Source organism: Nycticebus coucang, chromosome X, assembly GCF_027406575.1.
Source record: "Nycticebus coucang isolate mNycCou1 chromosome X, mNycCou1.pri, whole genome shotgun sequence".
Taxonomy (NCBI): Eukaryota; Metazoa; Chordata; class Mammalia; order Primates; family Lorisidae; genus Nycticebus; species Nycticebus coucang.
In genome coordinates this window covers 185,927,808-185,950,879 of record NC_069804.1, presented here as the reverse complement: position 1 = coordinate 185,950,879, position 23,072 = coordinate 185,927,808, and the positions used below count along the sequence as shown (strand labels likewise).

The 23,072-nt window shown below is 43.8% G+C and overlaps 1 protein-coding gene and 2 non-coding genes across 4 annotated transcripts; all 3 read right to left on the bottom strand.

The window, feature by feature from the left end:
* Positions 1-784: 784 nt before the first annotated feature.
* On the bottom strand, positions 785-17,832 carry DKC1 (dyskerin pseudouridine synthase 1). Of its 2 annotated transcripts, none has more exons than XM_053579374.1 (15): positions 17,617-17,832; positions 15,158-15,225; positions 14,605-14,691; positions 11,547-11,638; positions 10,844-11,028; positions 10,148-10,212; positions 9,812-9,938; positions 8,503-8,633; positions 7,699-7,842; positions 5,192-5,312; positions 4,588-4,706; positions 3,978-4,081; positions 3,450-3,558; positions 2,351-2,485; positions 785-1,614 (listed from the first exon to the last, which is right to left on the bottom strand). In XM_053579374.1, exons 1-15 carry the CDS (start codon positions 17,630-17,632, stop codon positions 1,543-1,545), a joined length of 1,575 nt encoding a protein of 524 aa, XP_053435349.1. In that variant the 5' UTR covers positions 17,633-17,832; the 3' UTR covers positions 785-1,542. The 2 variants fall into 2 exon arrangements, with proteins under 2 accessions (XP_053435349.1, XP_053435348.1); XM_053579373.1 differs by having other exon boundaries at positions 15,158-15,288; positions 17,617-17,752.
* Positions 3,632-3,756, bottom strand: LOC128578840 (small nucleolar RNA SNORA56). Its single transcript, XR_008377944.1, has one exon. It is a non-coding gene; the product is annotated as a small nucleolar RNA SNORA56 (small nucleolar RNA).
* On the bottom strand, positions 8,035-8,167 carry LOC128578825 (small nucleolar RNA SNORA36 family). The gene has a single exon (XR_008377930.1). It is a non-coding gene; the product is annotated as a small nucleolar RNA SNORA36 family (small nucleolar RNA).
* Positions 17,833-23,072: the final 5,240 nt, after the last annotated feature.

Below are 23,072 nucleotides of genomic sequence, written 5' to 3'. Positions count from 1 at the left end.
CCTGGGTTCAAGTGGGAATAAGATCATAAACACTCCTGCCCTCAAAGAAGCCCATTCCTTATACCCACACTGCAGGTCTCCAGCAGCTGGTGCCCATATAGAAAAGCATCTTACGGTTCTCTTATTTGAGCCTATTGTGAACACACATTTAATCTCCCTGCTGAAAGTCACATTTAGAAGGAAGACCTGGATAACGGTGCAGTGGAGGCTGGAATGAGCCAGCACCAGGGTCCACTCTGCATACCAGGCTCATAACACAGCTAGTTTAAGGCCTCTCTTCACTGCATCCACAGGCTCCCACAGAGTGTTCCTCGTTCTTGGTTTTTAATACCAAATTGAAAGCAATCCTAGACCTTTCCTCCATTAACTACAGTATATGTTGCCGCTCAAGGCTTTCAGATTTCTGAATATCCTTAGCCCTAGCTTCCTTCTCCCCATTTTGCCATCACCAAGTAGGCTCCTACCCCCAAGTCTGACCCCATACATGTCTGTTGGTACACACCCCTCTACATATAACACACATCAACCTTTCTCCTCTGTTATTTTGGAGAGATCACTGGGTTTCTGATGGTCATCCCCTCAGAGTATTTGCTCCCATGTCAGACAGGCCCCAGAGGTCAAGGTTTCATGATACAAAACTAAAGAAATTTAAAACTAGCCAAACATAAGAAGCACCAAGTTTCAAATATGTCATAAAAGTCTTCATATTTTTAATCAAAGTATTTTATATTTTTTGCTCTGCTAGTTTGAGATCACCAAGAATTAGCAAACCCAACAGGAATACTTTTAAAACTTTAAATGAGTCAACTTTAATAAGTAAAAATTACAATTCTTCTCTCAGCAATGAACAATTTCCTTCTTTAAAAGTAAATGAGGGCTAAAATAAAAGGGTATAGGAATGGTTCGGTTTCTGTCATAAACACGAATAGCCAGATGGATTTAGGTGAATGTTGACACATACAAGCTTTGGAGAAGTGCATGAAAAGACTGGCTGCCGTGCCACATACAACATGGAAAACTGCCAGGCCTATAACCCAGACACCAGAAGAAACCACTGTCTGCACAGGACATTGGAGACAAGATTTTCCCCAGTGAACATAATTCAGTTACACTCTTCTTTCACTTACTGAGGGTTCTATACACCATTTCATAGAGTAGATTTAACTTTTTACAAACATTTTAAAAAGATGGGGTAAAAAAGGAAGAGCAGACTAGGAAAGGACTATGTTTTTAAAACAGCCACTAACAGACAGCTGTGGACAGTTCCTGGGTCTGAAGGTGAGGCTTCCCAACTCAAATAAGCAGAGAAGTCATTGGCATAAAATCTGCCTATTTTATCACCTATATCCTTAAAACAGGACAAGCTGGATGACCACACCAGGTAACAACACCAAGGTCTCAAACAGCAGCTAAAATGTGCCAAAACTCTCCACCCTATCTAGGATCTATGTTCCATTCCCTCAGCAACAAAAGGAACAATGTTTTCTTAATAAGGCTTTAATTTCTCCTCCCACTTAGACATCATGCTTGAAGTAGCCCTCACTACTCAGAAACCCGTTCTAGTTCTTTTGCTTTCTTCTTCTTCTTCTTCTTCTTCTTGGTAGTATCACTGTCCTAGAGAGAAAGAGAAAGCAAGCTCCCAGCATCCATTAACAAAACAGTTATGGAAATCTGCTAAGTTCCACATAGTCAAGTTAGCTTTTCAGGATCTGTAAGGATATTTGGGATTAGCTAAATTTTGCACCTAACACTAAATTCTATGAACTATTCAGTGACACCTTATAGTGGTCTACTTTTCAGCTATCATCCTGGGTAGAGTGCCATGCTGTCACAGCTCACAGCAATCTCAAACTCTTGGGCGTAAGTGATTCTCTTGCCTCAGCCTCCCAAGTAGCTGGGACTACAGGCGCCCACCACAACGCCCAGCTATTTTATTTGTTGCAGTTGTCAGTGTTGTTTTAGTTGGCCGGGGCCAGGTTCAAACCCAACAGCCTCGGTGTATGTGGCCAGCACCCTACCCACTGAGCTACGGGCACCACCTGGTCTACTTTTGTAAGTGGAAACATTCAGGTTACCAAGCTACACATCCTCCCCCATTCACTGTCAATAGAATCTAAGCATGAGCAGTCATGGTGCCAGATGCCTCTATTTGTCCATCCAATGGGGGGCAGCAAGGGCATCTGAGGCATACAGGGAAGCACTAAAGGTCCTAAGTAGCAAGAGACAAGGGCAGCGTCCCACCTTGGGAGCACAGCTACTGTAGGAATAACAAAGCTGGCACCACCTGGGTAATTCTTTCCCCCACTAAGGAGTAAACCAGCCCAAGAAGCCTGAACGTGTTTATACTCACCCCACCTCCATGCTCGCCCCCACTCTCTATAACAGCTTTGGCCTTCTTCTCCTTCTTCTTCTTCTTTTCCTTCTTGATCAACTGGGGAACTGCTGGAGGTGTCTCATCACTTTCACTCTCACTCTCTCGCTTTCGCTGAAATGAAAACAATTGACCAGAAGTTAGATAGATGTCAGGCAACAACAGACAAGAAAACTTCAGTAACTCTAATGGTAGCCAGGCACCAGGAAAGATCCCAGTTGTCTCCAACACTGAGTTTTCTGGTTGAAAACCACAAAAGGAAAAACAAAAATAAAAACAAACCCCAATGTGGGCTTAGTTTACTGAGGATTTGTCTTATCCTGAATGTCAAAGAAGCCATAGTCATGACAGCAGCGGCAATACCAGGCTTGGGGACTAAAAGGCCCTGAGAAACTATCTCCTGAAAGGTAGACTACAAGAACTTCTAAGAGTGTTCCCTAAGTCCTCAAAGAAAGCAGGCAAAGCAGGAATGCACATGTGACAAGAAAAAAAGTTGTTCCCACACAGCTTATTGCAGGTGGGAGCGCTACCCAAGGTTTCTTGGTACAGACATGTCATTTTCAGCTGTGCTGCCAACAGTTCCCAAGCTGCCTCTTTAAACACTGGGCTGGTGCTGCCTAGAGAAATCTGCCCATCTGGCAAGTTTGCTCCCTGTTGAGTTTCATGCGGCTCCAAGTGTCAACTACAACCTGCCAAAGCCTCTCATTTAAACACACCTGTGCTATCACTTGACCCAGGGTAGGAGGCAGAAGAACATGTGCTGTGCTAGCCATTCTATAGCAGTGTTGTTGCGTTGGCTGGCAGGGAAGCCAAGGCTACTCTGATCCCTAAGCCCATACTCCTCCCAAGAGACATGACACAAAATGAATCAGAGGAATAAGCAGAACCCACACAGATACTCAGGGGTATAAGGCAACATTATCTGTGTGTGCTGCAGCTCTGATGAAGGTGATAAGCCCTGATATACTAAGCCAGGATATATGGCTAGATGGTAGTCAAAGTAAGCCAAATACCAGTGCTTCTTAGAATTACCTCCCAAAGCACACACATTCCAAACAGACCACGCCATACCACTCACCTTTGAGGCTTTTACTGCTTTGGCAACTACCTGTGGGTCTTTCACCATTTCAGCAACTACTGGTGGAGATTTTACTGTTTCAACAAACACATCTTTCTTGGCAGAATCACTAAAAGAGCAAAGATAGCCATCAGTAAAATTCACTGAATGTCTTTCCAGGGCAACACTGAGGTATCCTCAGTTGTGCACTGATATCTGGAAACCATCAAAATACTAACACTGGACAGAAGAACTTACCACTTACTGTGGCAGACTGAGTTCCTCTAGAGTCCCAAGAGTCAGATTAGAAAGGGTTAACTGCCTTCTGTGCAGGCCAAGGCCTAACTGGCTCAAGTAACCAAGGTCCCACAGAGACCAACAAGGAAAACAGATTTGCAGCACTGGTTCCTACAGTCCTGCGTTCAGTAAGCTTGCCCCCTCCCCAGCACTCTGCAATCTCCTATCCTCACCTGTCATTGATATGCTTCCATGTCACAGCAGCAAACTGCTGTCTCTCCCCACCTCAACTCTGAAACAGCATGCCCTCACCTGTAATCAACATACTCCTCCTTCCAGGTGGCAGGCGTGCTTTCGGTAGGTTTGCCATGCTTGTCCAGGAGGCCTTGCTTTATCATCAGCCTCTTCTGACTTGCCTAGTAGAAGTCATGGTTTCAACGTTGAGAATGGTGTCAGTGCAGGAAGCAGGCATTATTACTGCACAGAACACACATGCTATCCCACTGCCCTGGACTCCTTAACCCCATCAACATCTGATCCACCCTTCACACTACCATGGTTTAAGAAAAGACACCTTGCCCAGACCCCCAACCATGTCAGACTCTTCACTGTGGACTCTCCAGGTGCCAGGTACTTCTCTGCACTCCTTAAAAGCCATTAACATTGACTAATTCACTGTGAATCACTGTGTGATTATTCAAGTAGTGCCCAGCTGTTTCCCTCTATTAGATTGAAATCTCTAAAGTCCATGTCAGACCCTATTTTCATTTCCCACTGACAATTAGAGCCTAGCACAATGTAAGGCTATGGCAGTGGGGAAAAAAAGAGTACTGTTTCCCCTTAGATGAAACAAGAGCTCCCTTAGCGTTCAACAATATAAAACAAAGTAACTTGGTAGGGCACACAACCCAGTCCCACTTACCTTTGGACCTAAACCCCACTTCCGGGGGTAAGTATCTCTCTCCATGATCACTCTCTTGATCTTGGCTACTATACCATGGTCACAGGTAGAGATCACTGCTGTAGTCATTAATGCAATAGCTACAGGCATTAAAGAGAAAAGGATGACTTAAAGGTGAAAGACATGATGACTGATGAGCCCCAATACCCTGATTTTATGCCACTTTAAATCTCATTTAAAATTCTGAGCCTGGCTCAGTGCCTGTAACTCAGTGAGTAGGGCGCCAGCCACATACACCAAGTCTGGTAGGTTCGAGCCTGGCCCGGACCAGCTAAACAACAATTACAACTGCAACCAAAAAATAGCCAGGCATTGTGGCGGGCGCCTGTGGTCCCGGCTGCTTGGGAGGCTGAAGCAAGAGAATCGCTTAAGCCCAAGAGTTTGAGGTTGCTGTTGAGCTGTGATGCCACAGCATTCTACCCAGGGCAACAGCTTCAGATTCTTATCTCCAAAAACAATAAATAAATAAATAAATAAACACAAAATTCTGAGCTCTACTACTCAATTGGGTTTTCTTTTCTTCAGCCCCAACTCCAGAACCAGTGAGAACAACATCCTTCCTTACCCATGCAGATTGCTTCCCCTTTGGTGGTGATGACCACAATCTCCTGATTAACCTCGATGCCGTCCTCATATCGGAGAACACCTGGAAGCATGATCTTGGCCCCATAGCAGATGGCATTTACCTGGAGAGATGGCATCATAATGAGGGTCTCAGCCACTGTCCTCTGTCCCATTCCCACAACAGAGTAAAGGAGGATAACAAGGGGAATTGCATTGAGCAGGATAAACAGGGCTAATGGCATTGACAGCCCACTGGCTGCAATGGGACATACAGGGACTCAGAATAGTAGCAACCACCTATTATGTGCTAGGCATTACCTTAAGTACTTCATATGCATGACTCAAAAGTATTAAAATGATATTTGCTCCTCATATATCCATGATACTTCAGCTACTAAAGAACAATGACTTATTCATTGACCCCTCGACTTCAATAAATTATGCAATCAGGTTTTTAGGCTCTATTTTTGTCCCGTGGAACATACAGGTGTTTCCATTGTAAGCAAAAGAACAGGGTGGTGCCTGTGGCTCAGGGAGTAGGGTGCTGGCCCCATATACCGAGGGTGGTGGGTTCAAACCCGGCCCCGGCCAAACAGCAACAAAAAAATGGCCGGGCATTGTGGCAGGCACCTGTCGTCCCAGCTACTCGGGAGGCTGAGGCAAGAGAATCACCTAAGCCCAAGAACTGGAGGATGCTGTGAGCTGTGACACCACAGCACTCTACTGAGGACGACAAAATGAGACTCTGTCTCTAAAAAACAAACAAAAACTACAGCCTTAGTTTTCCTTAGTTGCTCTTCTCTATTTCTGATTTACTAGAGATCCAGGCAATAACAGGCTGCCAAAAAATTGCAATAAGGAGTTCAATGGCACCATCTGCCTCATGCTATCTTCACTCACTTAGATCTGTCTTGTCCCTCCCTTACATTCACCCAGAAGCCAACTGTTTGACAAGGAGAGTGTATCAAATTTATGTTATTCACTGTTTTATGTGATTAAGTTTTTCTATCTATGCCATGTTTTAGCATATCCTTTTCCTTTTATTAAAATGCATCCAACATTATACAATTTAAGATTTGAATATGAATAATTATCAACCTCTAATTACTAAATATACATAAACTTTTAACCCTCAAGTTAGAGAAAAATCTTTTTGGCTACATAGTATTTAACAAAAATTAACTGTGTACTGGGCCACAAAGACAATTTATAAAAGGCCACATTCTCTGACCATAATAAAAATTAGAAATAAAAAGGCTACTGTAAAAATTCTGGACTTAGGGCCAGGCGCAGTGGCTAACGCCTGCAATATCATCACTCTGGGAGGCCGAGGCAGGCAGATTGTCTGAGCTCAAACAGTTCAAGACCAGCCTGAGCTAGAGGGAGACCCCTGCCTCTAAAAATAGCGGGGTGTTGTGGCAGACACCTGTATTCCCAGCTACTTGGGAGGCTGAAGCAAGAGAATTGCTTGAGCCAAGGAGTCTGAGATTGCTGTGAGCTATGACATCACAGCACTCTACCAAAAGTGACAAAGTGAGACTGTCCTAAAAAGAAAAAGAAAAAAATTCTGGACTTAGAGAATAAGAAACTTATTCTTAAATTATCACTAAAAAGGAAACCCAAACTGAAATATTTGAATATTTATTTGCATTATTAAGAGGCGTACTCTCAATTCCTACAGGGAAATTAACTGCTATTAGAGCTCTGAAACTCTCTAGTCTAGCGGTTCTGAACCTGTGGGTTGCAACCCCTTTGTAACAATGAAAATACATCCTGCATATCAGGTATTTACATTACGATTCACAACAATAGCAAAATTACAGTTATGAAGTAGCAACAAAAATAATTTTATGGTTGGGGGTCACCACAATGAGGAACTATATTAAAGGGTCATGGCATTAGGAAGGTTGAGAACCACTGCTCTAGTTCAAACATTTTTCTCCCATCAAAACAATTTTTTCTGGGCGGCACCTGTGGCTCAGCGGGTAGGGCGCCGGTCCCATATGCCGGAGGTGGCGGGTTCAAACCCAGCCCCGGCCAAATTAAAAAAAAAAAAAAAAAAAAAAAAAAACAATTTTTTCTAATAGTGATTTAAATAAATCAACATTTTTTTAGGCTCATGCAGAATTATAGAAGGGCAAACTTTACATACTGCTGATTGTCCACTACTTGAACAAAGTTACTCTGGAAGACCTCTTGAGGTCAATGTTTAACTAATTTGCTTTATTTAGAAATGGAAATAGGTCTACCATTAAACTTTTACTTTAAATCATTATACTTGGCTTTGACTTAATAAAAAGAAATTAGCCATAACAACAAAGAATCCAGCATCCAACCTATGAAAAGCCAGAAAAAAATAAATAAATAAACCAAGGGAAAAAAACAAATGTAACTTTATAATATCAATGTTTCATTTCTCTAAACAGAATTAAGTTTTTAAAACAAGAATCAAGTCTCATCTTTGGTCTCACATTCTAGTCAAACCTGGATTCCTAACTCAGAACTTACTGCACTGTCTTTCATAACCAGCCTTTTATGAGACGTCAACAGCTTTTCCAAAGGGTAAATGACTCGCCGCAGGTAACTCTCATCCTTGTGGTTATCATACAGCCACTGAGCATCAAGTACATCATGCATTGTCACCATATGGTCCTGAAAAGCAGCCATGTATGAAAATAATTCAGTGCCTTTGTTTTTCAAATAGCCCATTAGACCCCCCAAACTTCCTAACACAGAACCTATCTTGTCTGCTAGTCCAAGCTCATTAAGAGTCTTCAGGCCCTTCAGAAATCACCTTTCTTCTGGACATCTTTAACCACTGATATATTAGATATAAGCTGGCATTTTTGTAGGGTTAGGAGATAAATGAATAGAATAATGCTTTCTATCCAGTCATTTCCCCTGTCCCATTTCAATGTCCCAAAGTTTAATTAACAGAACAGGGAAGTTTCCCTAAACTGAACTCAACACTTTGGAAAGTGCCTGGAAAATAAATTTTAAGAACCAGCTCTAGGGCGGCGCTTATGGCTCAGTAGGTAAGGCGCTGGCCCCATATACAGAGGGTGGCGGGTTCAAACCCAGCCCCAGCCAAACTGCAACCAAAAAATAGCCGGGCGTTGTGGCGGGCACCTGTAGTCCCAGCTACTCGGGAGGCTGAGGCAAGAGAATCGCTTAAGCCCAGGAGTTGGAGGTTGCTGTGAGCTGTGTGAGGCCACGGCACTCTACCAAGGGCCATAAAGTGAGACTCTGTCTCTACAAAAAAAAAAAAAAAAAAGAACCAGCTCTAAAACCTTTTAACCCCTAACGGCATACCTTCTCACTCATGACTCCAGAACGAACCCTCCGAAGTTCCTGCATCTGACCACCAACTCCCAATAATAAACCAAGGTGCACACACAGCGTCCGAATGTAGGTGCCAGCCTCACAACTCACCCAGAAGATTCCTAAGATACACACACAAAAGAAAAGTAGCACCTATTTTTCAAAGTAAATATATCACTGGTTGAAAAATCCACAATTATTCATCAAGACTGGAGATAAAAGACATAGGCTATAACTACAGAATATGCTAAAGGCACCTCTGGTATTTAAAAAAATAAAAATATTAAGTATTAGCTGTATTGAAAAGATTTTTAGTTTATTTATTTATTTATTTTTATTGTTGGGGATTCATTGAGGGTACAAGAAACCAGGTTAGGTGAAGTCTCTCAAGATTTTTAGTTATAATACTAACAGTATATACTCGCAGAGCATAATTTTTCACATTAGTTGCAGGTACATTAAATATGGTATATTTTGGACTAGAGGAAAATGAGCATTTTGTCTTTAAATTCATTACCAACAACTCAATCTGAGCAGTTTTGCTAAGCACGGATGATAGAAAAGTAAAACTCTAAAAATAAAGTCTGTTTATTGTTGCGTTTTGCCATTTGGTAGCATTTTACACATAGGTGGCTAACTTAAGAATACCCTGGACTCCGTAGAAAAACCTGTTAAGTTGCACACAATAAAAACTTCTCAATCAAAATTTAGACTGACAAAACACGTATGCAAAACATACTCTTCCGAAAATATTTAACTTTGAATAAAACATGAAATGCAGAATGAAAGCATTTCAACTCCACCAAAAGTAGTCATCGTAAAAGTCAGTTTATTATTTAAACAAGAGAAAATAATAAAAAATATTGTCCACAAACTATATCCCAGCTCTATTTTCAGATTTTAGAAAGTCTTCAACTTCAAGGGCATTTACCTTTAATAACAGAACAGAATTCTCCAGAATGTGGCCGGGCTCAGTGGCTCACTCCTATAATCCTAGCACTCTGGGATGCTGGGGGTGGGGGGATGGATTGCTAGAGCTCACAAGTTCAAGACCAGCCTAAGCAAGAGTGAGACCCCCATCTCTACTGAAAATAAAAAACTGAGGCAAGAAGATCACTTGAGCCCTAGAGTTTGAGGTTGCTGTGAGCTATGACACCATGGCATGCTACCAAAGGCGACAAAGTGAAATTCTGTCTCAAAAAAAAAAAAAAAAAAAAAAAAAAAAAAAAATTCTCCAGAATGTGTTCCTACCCACTTGTAATCTACGTCAATTCAGTTCCTCACAGGCCTTATGACCCACCTAATCTTCTTTCAGGATCGTATTCAATCATTTTGCTCTCGTAAATGGTTCTCACTCGGAGTTGCCTCTTCACTGCAGCAATAAGGGGGGGTCGCTGGAATAGGGCACCAGTCAGAGTTTCCAGGGCCTAAGAACAAGCACAAACCAAAACACTCTCATTACAAGGGACGTGACTGAAGTTCTTCGGCCATCTGCAGTCACCTACCAGGTGGGCTAGGGTAACCTACTGAAAAGGGTACAGGAGAGGCCAGCCAGGAAAGCTGACCTGTCTTCAGAGGTTTATGGACTCGGGGACACAAGGCACCAAAGGTGCCCTCCTTATAATTGTAGACTTACCCTAGAAAGTTGGGTCCCCCCTTCAATAGCATTGTGTAGCCGGACAATTCCCACATACTCTTTGCCTGAAAAATGACAAAAGAGTAGTCAGGTATGGCCACTGAATTTTCTCTTATCTCTATTTTTTATAGGCTCAATCATCCCATTTTGCATAACAAGAAAAGCAGGAAATGTGTCCTCATGTTTCTATAAAATCTGCATTAAGGCAAATATGATGGTGATGTAAGAAAGAAATGCAGATACTTTCTCTCACTGGGACAGAGTTCCATGTACTGAAAGAAGGGTTAGGAATAGCCAGTGTAGAGCCTGCCTAGAAAACACCTTGCAAGACAAGAATTTTTTCAGATGAAAATGAGATAAGGAAAAATAAAAGAGGGAAGGACACTTTAGGTAGAAACAGCAGCACAGAGAGTAGCCTGAAGTGACAAGCCAAGAGCTGGACTTGCACAGGGTTCTGTCTCAGTGCTAGGAATGGATCTAGTTTGCTCCATTTGTACAAGTCTAGTATCTGGAACTCCAAGAAGGGCAGAACCATCAAGATATGGCAGGGAGAGGGCACAAAGTATATAGAAATCAAAAGAATTATCTCTGCTTCTGGATTTTCTTTATCCCAATAAATAGTCTCCAAAAGCCAAAATATAGAAGGGAAATGCAGAATGCTTTCCAATCTCCAAGTATCCAGGCCCTTCTACATACCTGCACTCTGCTGTGATTTCACCAAGCGAGTGGCTCGTTCTATGCACACAATTAAACATCCAGTCACCTTGGGATCCAGAGTACCACTGTGTCCTGTCTTCTCTACCCTTAATATTCGTCGAATCCAGGCTACCACCTCGTGAGAAGAAGGGTTAGAGGGCTTGTCAAGATTAATGAAACCTGTCCTAGAAGGGGGAAAAAAAGTAATTTATGACCTGTTCTGGTGCTCAAACAAAACAACAGACCTAAAGGATTATAAAGAAAAATAATTCTTGCCGGGTGCAGTGGCTCACACCTGTAATCCCAGCACTCTGGGAGGCTGAGGAGGGTGGATCACCTAGCTTAGGAGTGTGAGACCAGCTTGAGCAAGAGCGAGACCCAGTCTCTACTAAAAATAAGAAAAAAGTAGCTGGGCATTGTGGGGGGTTCATGTAGTCCCAGCTACTTGGAGGCTGGGGCAGGAGCATCACTTGAGCCCAAGAGTTTAAGGTTGCTGTGAGTTGTGACACTATGGCTCTCTACTGAGGGCAACATAGCAAGATTGTCCCCCACCAAAAAAAGAATTTTCCATGGGTACAGGCTATATATTTAGGTCAACACTATTCTAAAATGGTACTACCTGATGTGAAAGCACTATCTGATGTGAAATCACTGTTTTCAAAAGAACAGATGTTTGAACAGTGCTTGTTCCCAACACACTTACCTGATATAGTCCCCAATCTCTCTCTTCAGAGGATTTGAACCTGAAGGAAGAGGTGTGTAGTGTGTTGTCCTCACATTCAGTTTATCAAAATTCTAAAAAAAGGAAAGAACACAAAATAAAGTAGTTAATAATAATGGGGCGGTGCCTGTAGCACAGTGGTTACAGTGCCAGCCACATACAGATTCAAGCCCTGCCTGGGCCTGCTAGACAACAATGACAACTGCAACCAAAAAACTGCCGGGCATTATGGTGGGTGCCTATAGTCCCAGCTACTTGAGAGGCTGAGGCAAAAGAATAATTTAAGCCCAAGAGTTTGAGGTTGCTGTGAGCTGTGACAACAGAGCACTCTTCCAAGGGTGACATAGTTGAGACTCTGTCTCAAAAAAATAAATAAAGTTAATAACAAACCATTAACACATTTAACATAAAAGCACCATCATTGACTGTGATATGATAAACTTTCAAGTTCATAAATCTGGATTTTTGCTCCTGTATTTCCATTACCTGCTGGAATAGACTGTTAAGCCTAGAAAAAAATACTCATGTTAGTAACAAGACAAATTTGAGCACCTACAGTTTTATGTCATTGCTCTATAAAGAGACTTCTTCGGGGGTAGTACAGAACAGACTGGGATTCACTGTGCAGGACTATGAATAAAACATGAAATAGCTTTGATTTTCTCAAGGACAAAAGATAGCTAAATTGAGAATGACTGGCAACACTTTTTAACATGGCTAGAATGTCAAAGTAGAGAGCTCTGTGTTCTCCATGTCTGCTCTTTTTGTTCTCCTCCTTTCTGAAGTTTGATGACCATTCTGAAAGAGCTTCCCCAACTGAAGCCCATCTTTAATCACCAGTTCAGTTTCATGATGGTACTTACTACAAAATAACAATTCATTTTTAACTGTCTATCAGATCCCTTGATTTTAAGTTCCATGCCTGTAGGGACCTTGCCTACCCTGCTCACTAGTGTATTCCCATGGCCTACAATAGAAAAGCAGATGCCATCTAAACAACAGGTATTTGGCCACACAGAAACCCAACTGTATTGAATTATATATATAAGCAAATTCCATTCTATTACCACCTCAGATATAGTAGTTTATTAAAACTCTGAGATGTTTCAGTAACTTTTTCTACTGTAATTTTTTGTCCTAGCCTCATAGCTGGTACCCATTTGTGAAAATTATAAAAACATAGTATAAATCAACTCACTACTTAATTACTCTATTTAGACCTCCAAAATAATAGTTAATAACTTTTCTTTTTTAAAAACAGATAGGGGCTCAGCACCCATAGCACAGTGGTTACAGCACCAGCCACATACACCGAGGGTGTTGGGTTCGAACCCCACCCAGCCCAGCTAAACAACTGCAACAACAACAAAAAAATAGCCAGACGTTGTGGCAGGCACCTGTAGTCCCAGCTACTCGGGAGGCTGAGGCAAGAGAATTGTTTAAGCCCAGAGTTTGAGGTTGCTGTGAGCTATGATGCCACAGCACTCTACCAAGGGTGACATAGCGGGACTCTGTCTCAAAAAAAAAAAAAAAAAAGAGATGGGGTCTTGCTATGTTGCCAAGGTAACTCCTAGGCTCAAGTGACCCTCCCACCTCAGCCTCCTAAGTAGCTGGGACTACAGGCAAATGCCCTCATGCCCAATCTAGCCAATTACTTCTAAAGGACAGGCTATATGCCAAGGGCTGTGGCTAACCACGTTTCATGTAACCCTCAGCATATTTTACTAACAGATAACAAGCAAGCAGCTTCAGAGTGGTTAAACAATGGAATCAAGTTCACAGTCTTGAGTCAAACTGTCTGACTTCAAAGCCCATGCCCTTAAGCACTAAAGCAGTCCTACTCTAAGTGTGACCATCCCCAAACTGGTGCAGATATGCAAGACAGTAAGTACAGAAACTGAGAACTCATTGTTTACAAACTTTGATAGCAATTTAACACTGTGGTAAGATTTACATTACATTCTACAAGTGCTGGGTACTTTGGGAGTATTTATTTATTTGTCTCTACCGAATTGAAGATCAGACATTGATAGTTTTTCTTCTTTTTTTTTTTTGTAAAGACAGAGAGAGTCTCACGCTGTTGCCCTCAGTAAAGTGCCATGGCATCACAGCTTACAGCAACCCCCAGCTCTTGGGCTTAGGCAACTCTTCTTGCCTCAGTCTCCTGAGTAGCTGGGACTACAGGCACCCACCACAACACCCAGCTATTTTTTTTTTTGTTGCAGTTTGGCCGGGGCTAGGTTTGAACCCGCCACCCTCGGTATATGGAGCTAGCGCCCTACTCACTGAACCACAGGCACCGCCCAACATTGATAGTTTTTAAAAACAACCTGGTCCACCATCTCAGATACCTCAAGAAACACTGCTTTAGACTGTATCGACGAGGCCAATTTTTTTTTTTTTGAGACATAGTCTCACTTTGTCACCCTGGGTAGAGTGCCAAGTGTCATAAGTCACTGCAACGTCAAACTCCTGGGCTCAAGTGATTCTCTTGCCTCAGCCTCCTATCCACCACACCTGGCCTTTTTTTTTGAAACAGAGCCTCAAGCTGTCGCCCTGGGTAGAGTGTAGTGGCATCACAGCTCACAGAAACCTCCAACTCATGGGCTCAAGCGATTCTCCTGCCTCAGCCTCCCAAGTAGCTGGGACTACAGGTGCCCACCACCACAACATCCAGCTATTTTTGGTTGTAGCCGTCATTGTTGTTTGCCAGGCCTGGGCTGGATTCGAACTCACCAGCTCAGATGTATGTGGCTGGCGCCTTAGCCACTTGAGCCATAGGCCCAAGCCAACATCTGGCTATTTTTAGAGACAAGATCTCACTCTTGCTCAGGCTGGTCTCGAAATCCCGAGCTCAAGCAATCCACCTGCCTCAGCCTCCCAGAATGCTGGGATTACAGGCGGGAGCCACTGCACCTAGCCCAGCAAGCATTTTTTAAAGTCAAGGATACTAGCTGTAAGCATTCTTAATCAACTGTTTATCACATGGATATAATATAAAAGCCAGGCATTCATCTGACACACAATCTTAACCACATACCTTTAGCAACAGTGGCCACTGAGATGTGTCCAACTGAGCAACTTTAGATTCAGGTTTGATAAGAAATATTTCAGCATGTTGTATTTCCTACAATAGGAGATAAAACACAACCTATTAAACTTCCCATATGACTTTGAATAAATGTATTTCTACCACAGAAGTAATACATTTTTAAATAGAAAACAAAGCATCATGTGCTTCTTCATTGGGACTGCCAATGGAAAGAAAGAAATGGACTAGAAGCTCAGAAGAGGAAGTGAAGTGCTACTAAGACAGGTTCAAATGTTTAACGTGAAAGGGGTATAGTGGGTAGGGGGTGAGATAGGAAAGAGAAATTGCTGAGGCCAACACCATTTAGTAAACTATGCCTGATACAACTCAGGACACCTGAACTTGTGTCATTTCCACTGTTGATTTCCATTTGTTGATTCTATACAATGACCACCCAATGCCAGCTCATAGCCTTGGACACTTTCAGAAACATACTACTTTAATTTGTTGAGTAACCTTTCTTTTTAGTCAAAACAAATTAAAAAAACACATTGTTACTCACAGCTATATCTTCTTCTGGTAGTGACTTTCGGTCCTTTTTCTTCTTATGCTTCTTTGGCAAAGTACCCACTAAAGAAAAAAATAGGATTTGGGAATTTTTTTTCTTCTTATGCTTCTTTGGCAAAGTACCCACTAAAGAAAAAAATAGGATTTGGGAATTGTCCCTGAAAAATCAATTAAACAAAGCTTAAAAGACCTAAATCAGAGCAAGTAGGAAATAGATTTTAGGTCTAGAATCATAGTCACAGGCTACCTAACAATGTTGTTGGTCAACAAGATGGTAGTCTCACAAGATTAAAATATAGATCAAAGACTCCTATTGCCCAGTAGTGGCTTGATGATCCTGACCATGTGTGGGCCTAGACCAGTGATTTTCAAAGTGTGCCTGAGAGGATCTAATGTGTGCTTGGAAAAAAAAATTTTTCTTGCAGTTTTTGGCCGGGGCTGGGTTTGAACCCCGCCATCTCTGGCATGTGGGGCCAGTGCCCTATTCCTTTGAGCCACAGGCACTGCCTGAAAATTTCTGAAGATCATTAATTAGGCCAGGCAAGGTGGCTCATGCCTATAATCCCAGCACTCTGGGAGGCCCAGGTGGGTAGACTGCTTGAGCTCAGTAGTTTGAGACCAGCATGAGCAAGAGGAAGATCCCATCTCTACTAAAACTAGAAGAACTAGCCAGGCATTGTGATGGGTGCCTGTAATCCTAGCTACTTGGGAGGCTGAGACAAGACAATCCCTTGAACCCAAAAGTTTGAGGTTGCTGTGAGCTATGAAGCCCCTGCACTCTACTAAGGGCAACAAAGTGAGACTCTGCCTAAAAATTTTTTTAAAAATATCATTAAAGGGTGGTGCCTGTGGCTCAGTGGGTAGGGCGCCAGCACGTATACCCAGGGTGGCAGGTTCGAACCCGGCCTGGCCAAATTGCAACAAAAAACAACCAGGTGTTGTGGCAGGCACCTGTAGTCCCAGCTATCCGGGAGGCTGAGGCAAGAGAATCACCTAAAGCCCAGGACTTGGAGGTTGCTGCGAGCTGTGACGCCACAGCACTCTACCAAGGGCGACAAAATGAAACTGTCTCAAAAAAAAAAAAAAATCATTAAATTATTTCCAAAAGAAACTGAAAGCATATTCTTTCTCTAACTCATTTTTTGGTATCAACATAATTTAAGTATAATGCAGAAGTTTAACTAGGTTGAAAAACAGTGGCCTAGGCTAGTGTGTTTAAGTAAAAGAAAAACAATTTAAGCAGAAAAGTTTATAAAATGCTATTTTGTACAGCTGTACAATGTCTTTGTGTTTTAAGCTAAGTGTTACTATAAGATAGTCAAAAAGTTAACATTTTTTTAAAAGCTTATAAAAGCTACAGTAAGCTAAGGGTAATATATTAGTGAAGCAAGAAAAACGTTAGTGTAGCTTAAGTGTGCAATGTTTACAAAATATACAGTAATGTCCTATAGATAGGCCTCCACATTCACTCACTCACTGAACCACCCAGAGCAACTTCCAGTCCAGCAAGCTCCATTCATGCACGTTCCATATACAGGTGTACCTTTTTAAAACCTTTTCCAGCATATTTTTACTTTTCCTCTCTATGTTCAGGTACACAAATACTTGCCGCTGTGTTACAATTGTCCACACAGTATTCAGCACAGTCACGCGCTGTCCAGGTTTGGAGCCCAGGAGTAAGCTAGCTATGCCAACCAGGCCGTGTGTCACACACTGTACCTTCTAGGTCTATGTAAGTAAACTCCAGGATGTTTAAAATCGCCTAATAAACATTTCTCTGAATGAATCCCCATCTTTAGCAACTAAAGACTGTGCTGGAAAAATCAAAGTGTGGGAGGCCTAACATGCGGGAGGGAGGCTGGGAGCTGAGGGCGAGCTGCTGCACGTGTTGGCTTCCCTTCCGGTTCACCACGTGGCTGTCGCAGAGCTTAAGCGACCCACAGAAGCGCTGGCCCAGAGGCCGGAAAGTTCCATAAGCGACCTCTCGACTGTCCCCCCAGGCTTTTGTCTCTAGAACTTTCTTGCAACTCACAGCTATCCCCGTTCTGGGGCCCTTTGGCCCCTTTTCTTTCCCGCCTGTTCCACACCCTTCCTCCCCTTGTCGCTTGGAGCGAACGGCGGCATCCAAGCTGGCGGCAGCACAGATGCTGCCAGGTCTGCTACCACCAGGAGCTGGCACTGCAGACATGTTTTGACAGCGACCCGGCCCTATGGGGGGGACTTTCGTGGAGAGCGGTCCGGGCACCACGGAGCCAACTCACTGCCACGGCTTCTCCCTTTTCTGTCGTCTACCGTGCACCCTGTGCCGATAAACAAGGGCAATTTAAGGCCGACTTCTCAACGGGATCTGGAGGCCAGCGCCAGCCACGGTGCCACGGCCCTACCCTCAGCTCCTTGACATGTCGGAGCAGTCCCTGGCCCAAGGAGCGCTGCCCCACCGCCTGCAGCCCCTACCTTCCGCATCCGCCATGTTACTCTACACCAAGTGCGTACCACCCGGGCCACCGCGGAGGAAACAATCGCACACTCCCGCCGCCCGGGTCGCGTCAGGCCGCACCGCTAGGACCCGCCCACTCGCGCACTAAACTGGTGCGTGCAGCGCTGCAGGGCGGGAAGGGGCGAGGCCAGACCGGGGCGTGGCCGGAGGCGTGAGCTGGACATAAACGTAATCCCATTGGGGGGTTTGGTCACTGCGGGTGGCGCGACTGCGCTTGCGCTTAAAGCCTCACCCGCACCGCCTCGCCCTAGCTAGTGGCCAGAGAACTAAGCGCGAGCACAATCCGCCCCAAGGATCGGTCGTCTGTGGGTGTGGCCTCGGTAAGGGCTTGCTTACCTCTGGGGCTCTGTAAATGGCATCTCCTTGCTTTCCCACGGCGACTTTTTTTTTTTTTTTGCAGTTTTTGCCGGGGGTCGGGTTTGAACCCGCCACCTCCGGTATATGGGGCGGGCGCCGCCCCCACGGCGACTTTTTGAAGTTGGTGTTGGATCAGTCGTAATTGAAAAGTGAACACCTAGGCTTGGCGCCTGTGGCTCAAGCAGCCAAGGCGCCAGCCACATACACCTGAGCCGGCGGGTTCGAATTCAGCCCGGGACCGCCAAACAACAATGACAGTTGCAACCAAAAAATACCATGGCGTTGTGTCGGGCGCCTGTAGTCCCAGCTACTTGGGAGGCGGAGGCAAGAGAATTGCTTGAGCCCAGGAGTTAGAGGTTGCTGTGAGCTGTGATGCTATGTCATTATACCCAGGGCAACAGCTTGAGGCTCTGTCTCAAAAAAAAAAAAAAAAAGAAAGAAACATAGAAAGAAAGAAAAATGAATACCTAGCGACACAGAGGTTAAAAGGCCTTTGTTGCTTGCGGTTCCTATCCAGCTAGCGAACCGCTTGTGGACTATTTTTTCCAGTCCCCATATGGAAGAAGAGTGAAAAATAAAAAGTTGAAATTGATTTAGAAAAAAAAGGGAAAAAAAAAGAAACTGATTTTAATAATGAATTGTGTTTAACCCAGCATATCTAAAGTACTATTTCAACATTACCAACTAAACACATTTAAAAAAAATGTAAAGGCCAGTCAAGTGAAAGTAGACACATTATGAATGGGATATTTTGTGTTACTTTTTTTTCCCACGAAGTCTTTCCCATGTGTGTTTTACACCTATAGAAAACATCAGTTCTAAATCCACTATCAGGCTTCATGTCAAGGGGCAGACATGAATATTTAGTGGAGGCACTAAATCTCATAGAAACAGGATGGGCCTGGATGTCATGAAATGCAGCAGGTTTGGAGGCTGGAACTAAACTAATTTTTCCCCAAGGATCTTTCGTGCTCACTAATTCATCATGGTGTCCTATAATAGGCCACATATAGGAGACCATGATATGCATAATCCCAACAACAGAACCTCTAGGTCTGGCTAACGGCATTTTGCCTTGAATTGCCACAATAGAAAATCATGCCACCCCATACTTAATTTTCCAGACCTTCTCATTCCAAAAGCCAGACCCTGTAAGGCGAACCTGTGAAGATGAGACCAGGTACATGTGACACTACAAGTGAGTATTTTAAACCTTCCTCCTACTTTCCCCTGGGATGTATGGCCATTATACTAGGGGTCTACAATAGCTTGTGCCAATCCCTGAAGACACAGAATGCCATTGGGGTCCACTGTTCAGAGTGTTGATTTTGTTGTTATTGTTTTGAGACAGAGTCTCGCTTTGTCACCCCCAGTAGAGTGTTGTAGCATCTTAGCTCACAGCAACCTCAGACTCCTGGGCTCAAGTGATTCTCTTGCCTCAGCCTCCTTAGTAGCTGGGACTACAGATGCCCACCACAATGCCCAGCTATTTTTATTTATTTATTATTATTATTATTTTTTGTAGAGACAGAGTCTCACTGTACCGCCCTCGGTAGAGTGCCGTGGCGTCACACGGCTCACAGCAACCTCCAGCTCTTGGGCTTATGTGATTCTCTTGCCTCAGCCTCCCGAGCAACTGGGACTACAGGCGCCCGCCACAACGCCCGGCTATTTTTTTTGTTGCAGTTGGGCCGGGGCTGGGTTTGAACCCACCACCCTCGGTATATGGGGCCAGCGCCCTACTCACTGAGCCACAGGCGCCGCCCTGCCCAGCTATTTTTAGAGACGGGGTCTCGCTCTTGCTCAGGCTGGTCTCAAACCCATGAGCTCAGGCAATCTGCCCACCTCAGCCTTCCAGAATACAGGCGTGAGCCATCATGCCCAGTCAGTGTCCCCTTCCACTATTGGCCACCTTGTGGTTATCTCCCAAAGTCTTGAGTTCATAATTGGAATAAACAAAATTGGCAGCTGGAGAAATTCCCACAGGTACTTCCTGACTTGAGGACTGAGGACGCTAATGGCAGTTCCTCAAAAGGTTAATCATAGAGTTACCAGATGACCCCCCAATTCTACTCTTAGATAAAGACCAACAGAATTGAAAAACAGGTGTTTACGAGGGCCGAGGAGGAGGGAGGGGCATTGGTGCCCTCTCATCTAATGGGAACAATGTAAGGGCCTACCTATAAATGGCATACCTCCTGGGTGAGGGGCACAAATACAACAGGGACCTTACCTAACAAACACAAACATTCTAACCCAATCATTTGTACTCTCATATTTCTGAAATTAAAAAAAAGGTATTTAAACAAATGCTTGTACATATATTTTTGTAGCAGAAACATTCACAATAGCCAAAAAATGGAACCAACCTAAATATTCATTAACAGATGAAGAATGGATAAACAAAATGTGTTCTATTCATACAATGGAATCTTATTTGGCCATAAAAAAGAATGAAGTACTGGTACATACTACAATAGGGATAAACCTTGAAAGCATGTGCTAAGTGAAACAAGCCAGACACAAAAGGCTACATATTGTATCATTCCGTCTATATGAACTACCCCAGATAGGCAAATCTAGAAAGACACAAAGCAGATAAGTGGTAGCCTACAGCTGGGAGGTTTAAGGAAATATGGGGTATGCCCACTAATGGGCACAGGGTTTCTTTTTTTTTTTTCTATTTTTTTTTAATTTATTTTTATTAACCATAGCTGTGTACAATAAAAACATTAAAATCACATTGTGGTGATGATTCCACAAATTTTTAAGACTTGTGGGATAGGATGAATGTTGTTGTTTTACATATTTAAATTACAGTCAAATTCCTTGAAATTTTGGTTCAGGCCATGGACAGAAACCCAGGGAATTTCTGTAACAATGCTTAAGGAATTCATTATTATTATTATTTTTTTTTTTGAGACAGAGTCTCACTTTGTCACCCTCGGTAGAGTGCCATGGCATCATAGCTCACAGCAACCTCAAATTCTTGGGCTTGGCTAAGTGTCTATAGCTCAAGCTGCTAAGGCTCCAACCACATACACCAGAGCTGGCGGGTTTGAATCCAGCCTAGGCCTGCCAAACAACAATGACAACTCCAACCAAAAAATAGCCGGGTGTTGTGGCGGGCGCCTGTAGTCCCAGCTACTTGGGAGGCTGAGGCAAGAGAATCGTGTAAGCCCAGGAGTTGGAGGTTGCTGTGAGCTGTGATGTCATAGCACTCTATCCAGGGCGACAGCTTGAGGCTCTATCTCAAAAAAAAAAAAAAAAAACCTCAAGCGATTCTTTTGCCTCAGCCTCCAGAGTAGCTGGGATTATAGGCGCCCACCACAATGCCTGGCTAGTTTTAGAGGCGGGGGGGGGGGTCTTGCTGTGGCTCAGGCTGGTCTTGAACCTGGGAGTTCAGGCAATCCACGTGCCTCGGCCTCCTAGGGTGCTGGGATTACAGGTGTGAGCCACCGTGCCCAGCCGGAATTAATTACTTATTACAGCCACAAGAATAAGATAACTTAAAACCAAACTTTTATGTATTTACTTTTTTTTTTTTTTTTTTGGAGACAGAGTCTCATTTTGTCACCCTCGGTAGACTGCTGTGGCGTCACAGCTCACAGCAACCTCAGGCACTGGCCACAACTCCCAACTATTGTTTGTTACAATTTGGCTGGGGCCAGGTTTGAACCCACCACCCTCGGTATATGGGGCCGGCACCCTACTCACTAAGCCACAAGCGCCACCCGTATTTACTTTTTTTTATTGAGACATAATCTCACTCTGGTGCCCTTGGTAGAGAGCTTTGGCATCATAGCTCCCAACAACCTCAAACTCCTGGGCTCAAGCGATCCTCTTACCTCAGACTCCCAAGCTCCTGCCACAACCCCTGGCTAGTTTTTGTATTTTAAGTAGAGACAGGGTCTCATTCTTGCTCAGGCTGGTCTCAAACTCTTAAGCTCAAGAAATCCACACATTGGGCGGCGCCTGTGGCTCAGTGGGTAGGGTGCCGGCCCCATATACCAAGGGTGGTGGGTTTGAACCCAGCCCCGGCCAAACTGCCACAAAAAATAGCCAGGCATTGTGGCGGGCACCTGTAGTCCCAGCTGCTTGGGAGGCTGAGGCAAGAGAATCGTCTAAGCCCATGAGTTGGAGATTGCGGTGAGCTGTGACAACACAGCACTCTACTAAGGGCTACAAAGTGGGATTATGTCTCTAAAAACAAACAAACAAAAAAGAAATCCACCCACCTCTGTCTCCCAGAGTGCGAGTATTACAGGCATGAGCCAGGCTTAAAAACCAAGCTTTTATGTTTTAATCCATCATCTTTCCAAATTACAAAACTCAGTGAATTCACAGCCCTGTCAGGTCTCTTAGAAATTGGGGCAATGATCAGAAAAGCATAGAACTCTGAACCTTGAAATGGTAATAAACAGAATTGAAAGAATTGGGAATCTCCAGAATCCCCAACTCCTACCTAGCCTCTATTCAACAACTCCCATCCCATATTCTTTGTCTGAGTGAAGACTCCATTACTCTCTCTCCTGGGGAAATTAGCAGGTGAAAAAAAGCACATTCCCTCACAGGCACACCAGCCCTCCTGGTGTCTCACCCCCAATTCTCCAGACCTCTAACTAGAGTTAATTGCTGCATTGCCTCAAGGGAACAATTTACAAAGTCCCAGGTAGCTGGCATTTGAAAAAAAATAGTATGAGTTTGCTAATATGTACCAGTAAACAGGCAATACTTATGTAAATTATATTTGAAGGTTTTGTTTTGTTTGCAGTTTTTGGCTGGAGCTGGGTTTGAACCCGCCACCTCGGGCATATGGGGCTGGCGCCCTACTCCTTTGAGCTACAGGTGCCACCCTGTTAGGTTGCTTTTTGAGACAGTCTCTCTTTTGCTCTGTACGGAACTCTGCCACCATAGCTCACAGAACCTCAAACTCCTGAGCTCAAGTGATCCACTTGCCTCAGCCTCCCGAGTAACCGGGACCGATAGAGTCAAACGCCACCCAAGTAGGGTGGACCTCCCCTAAAATAATCAAACCCTACCCTCTCCCACCGGA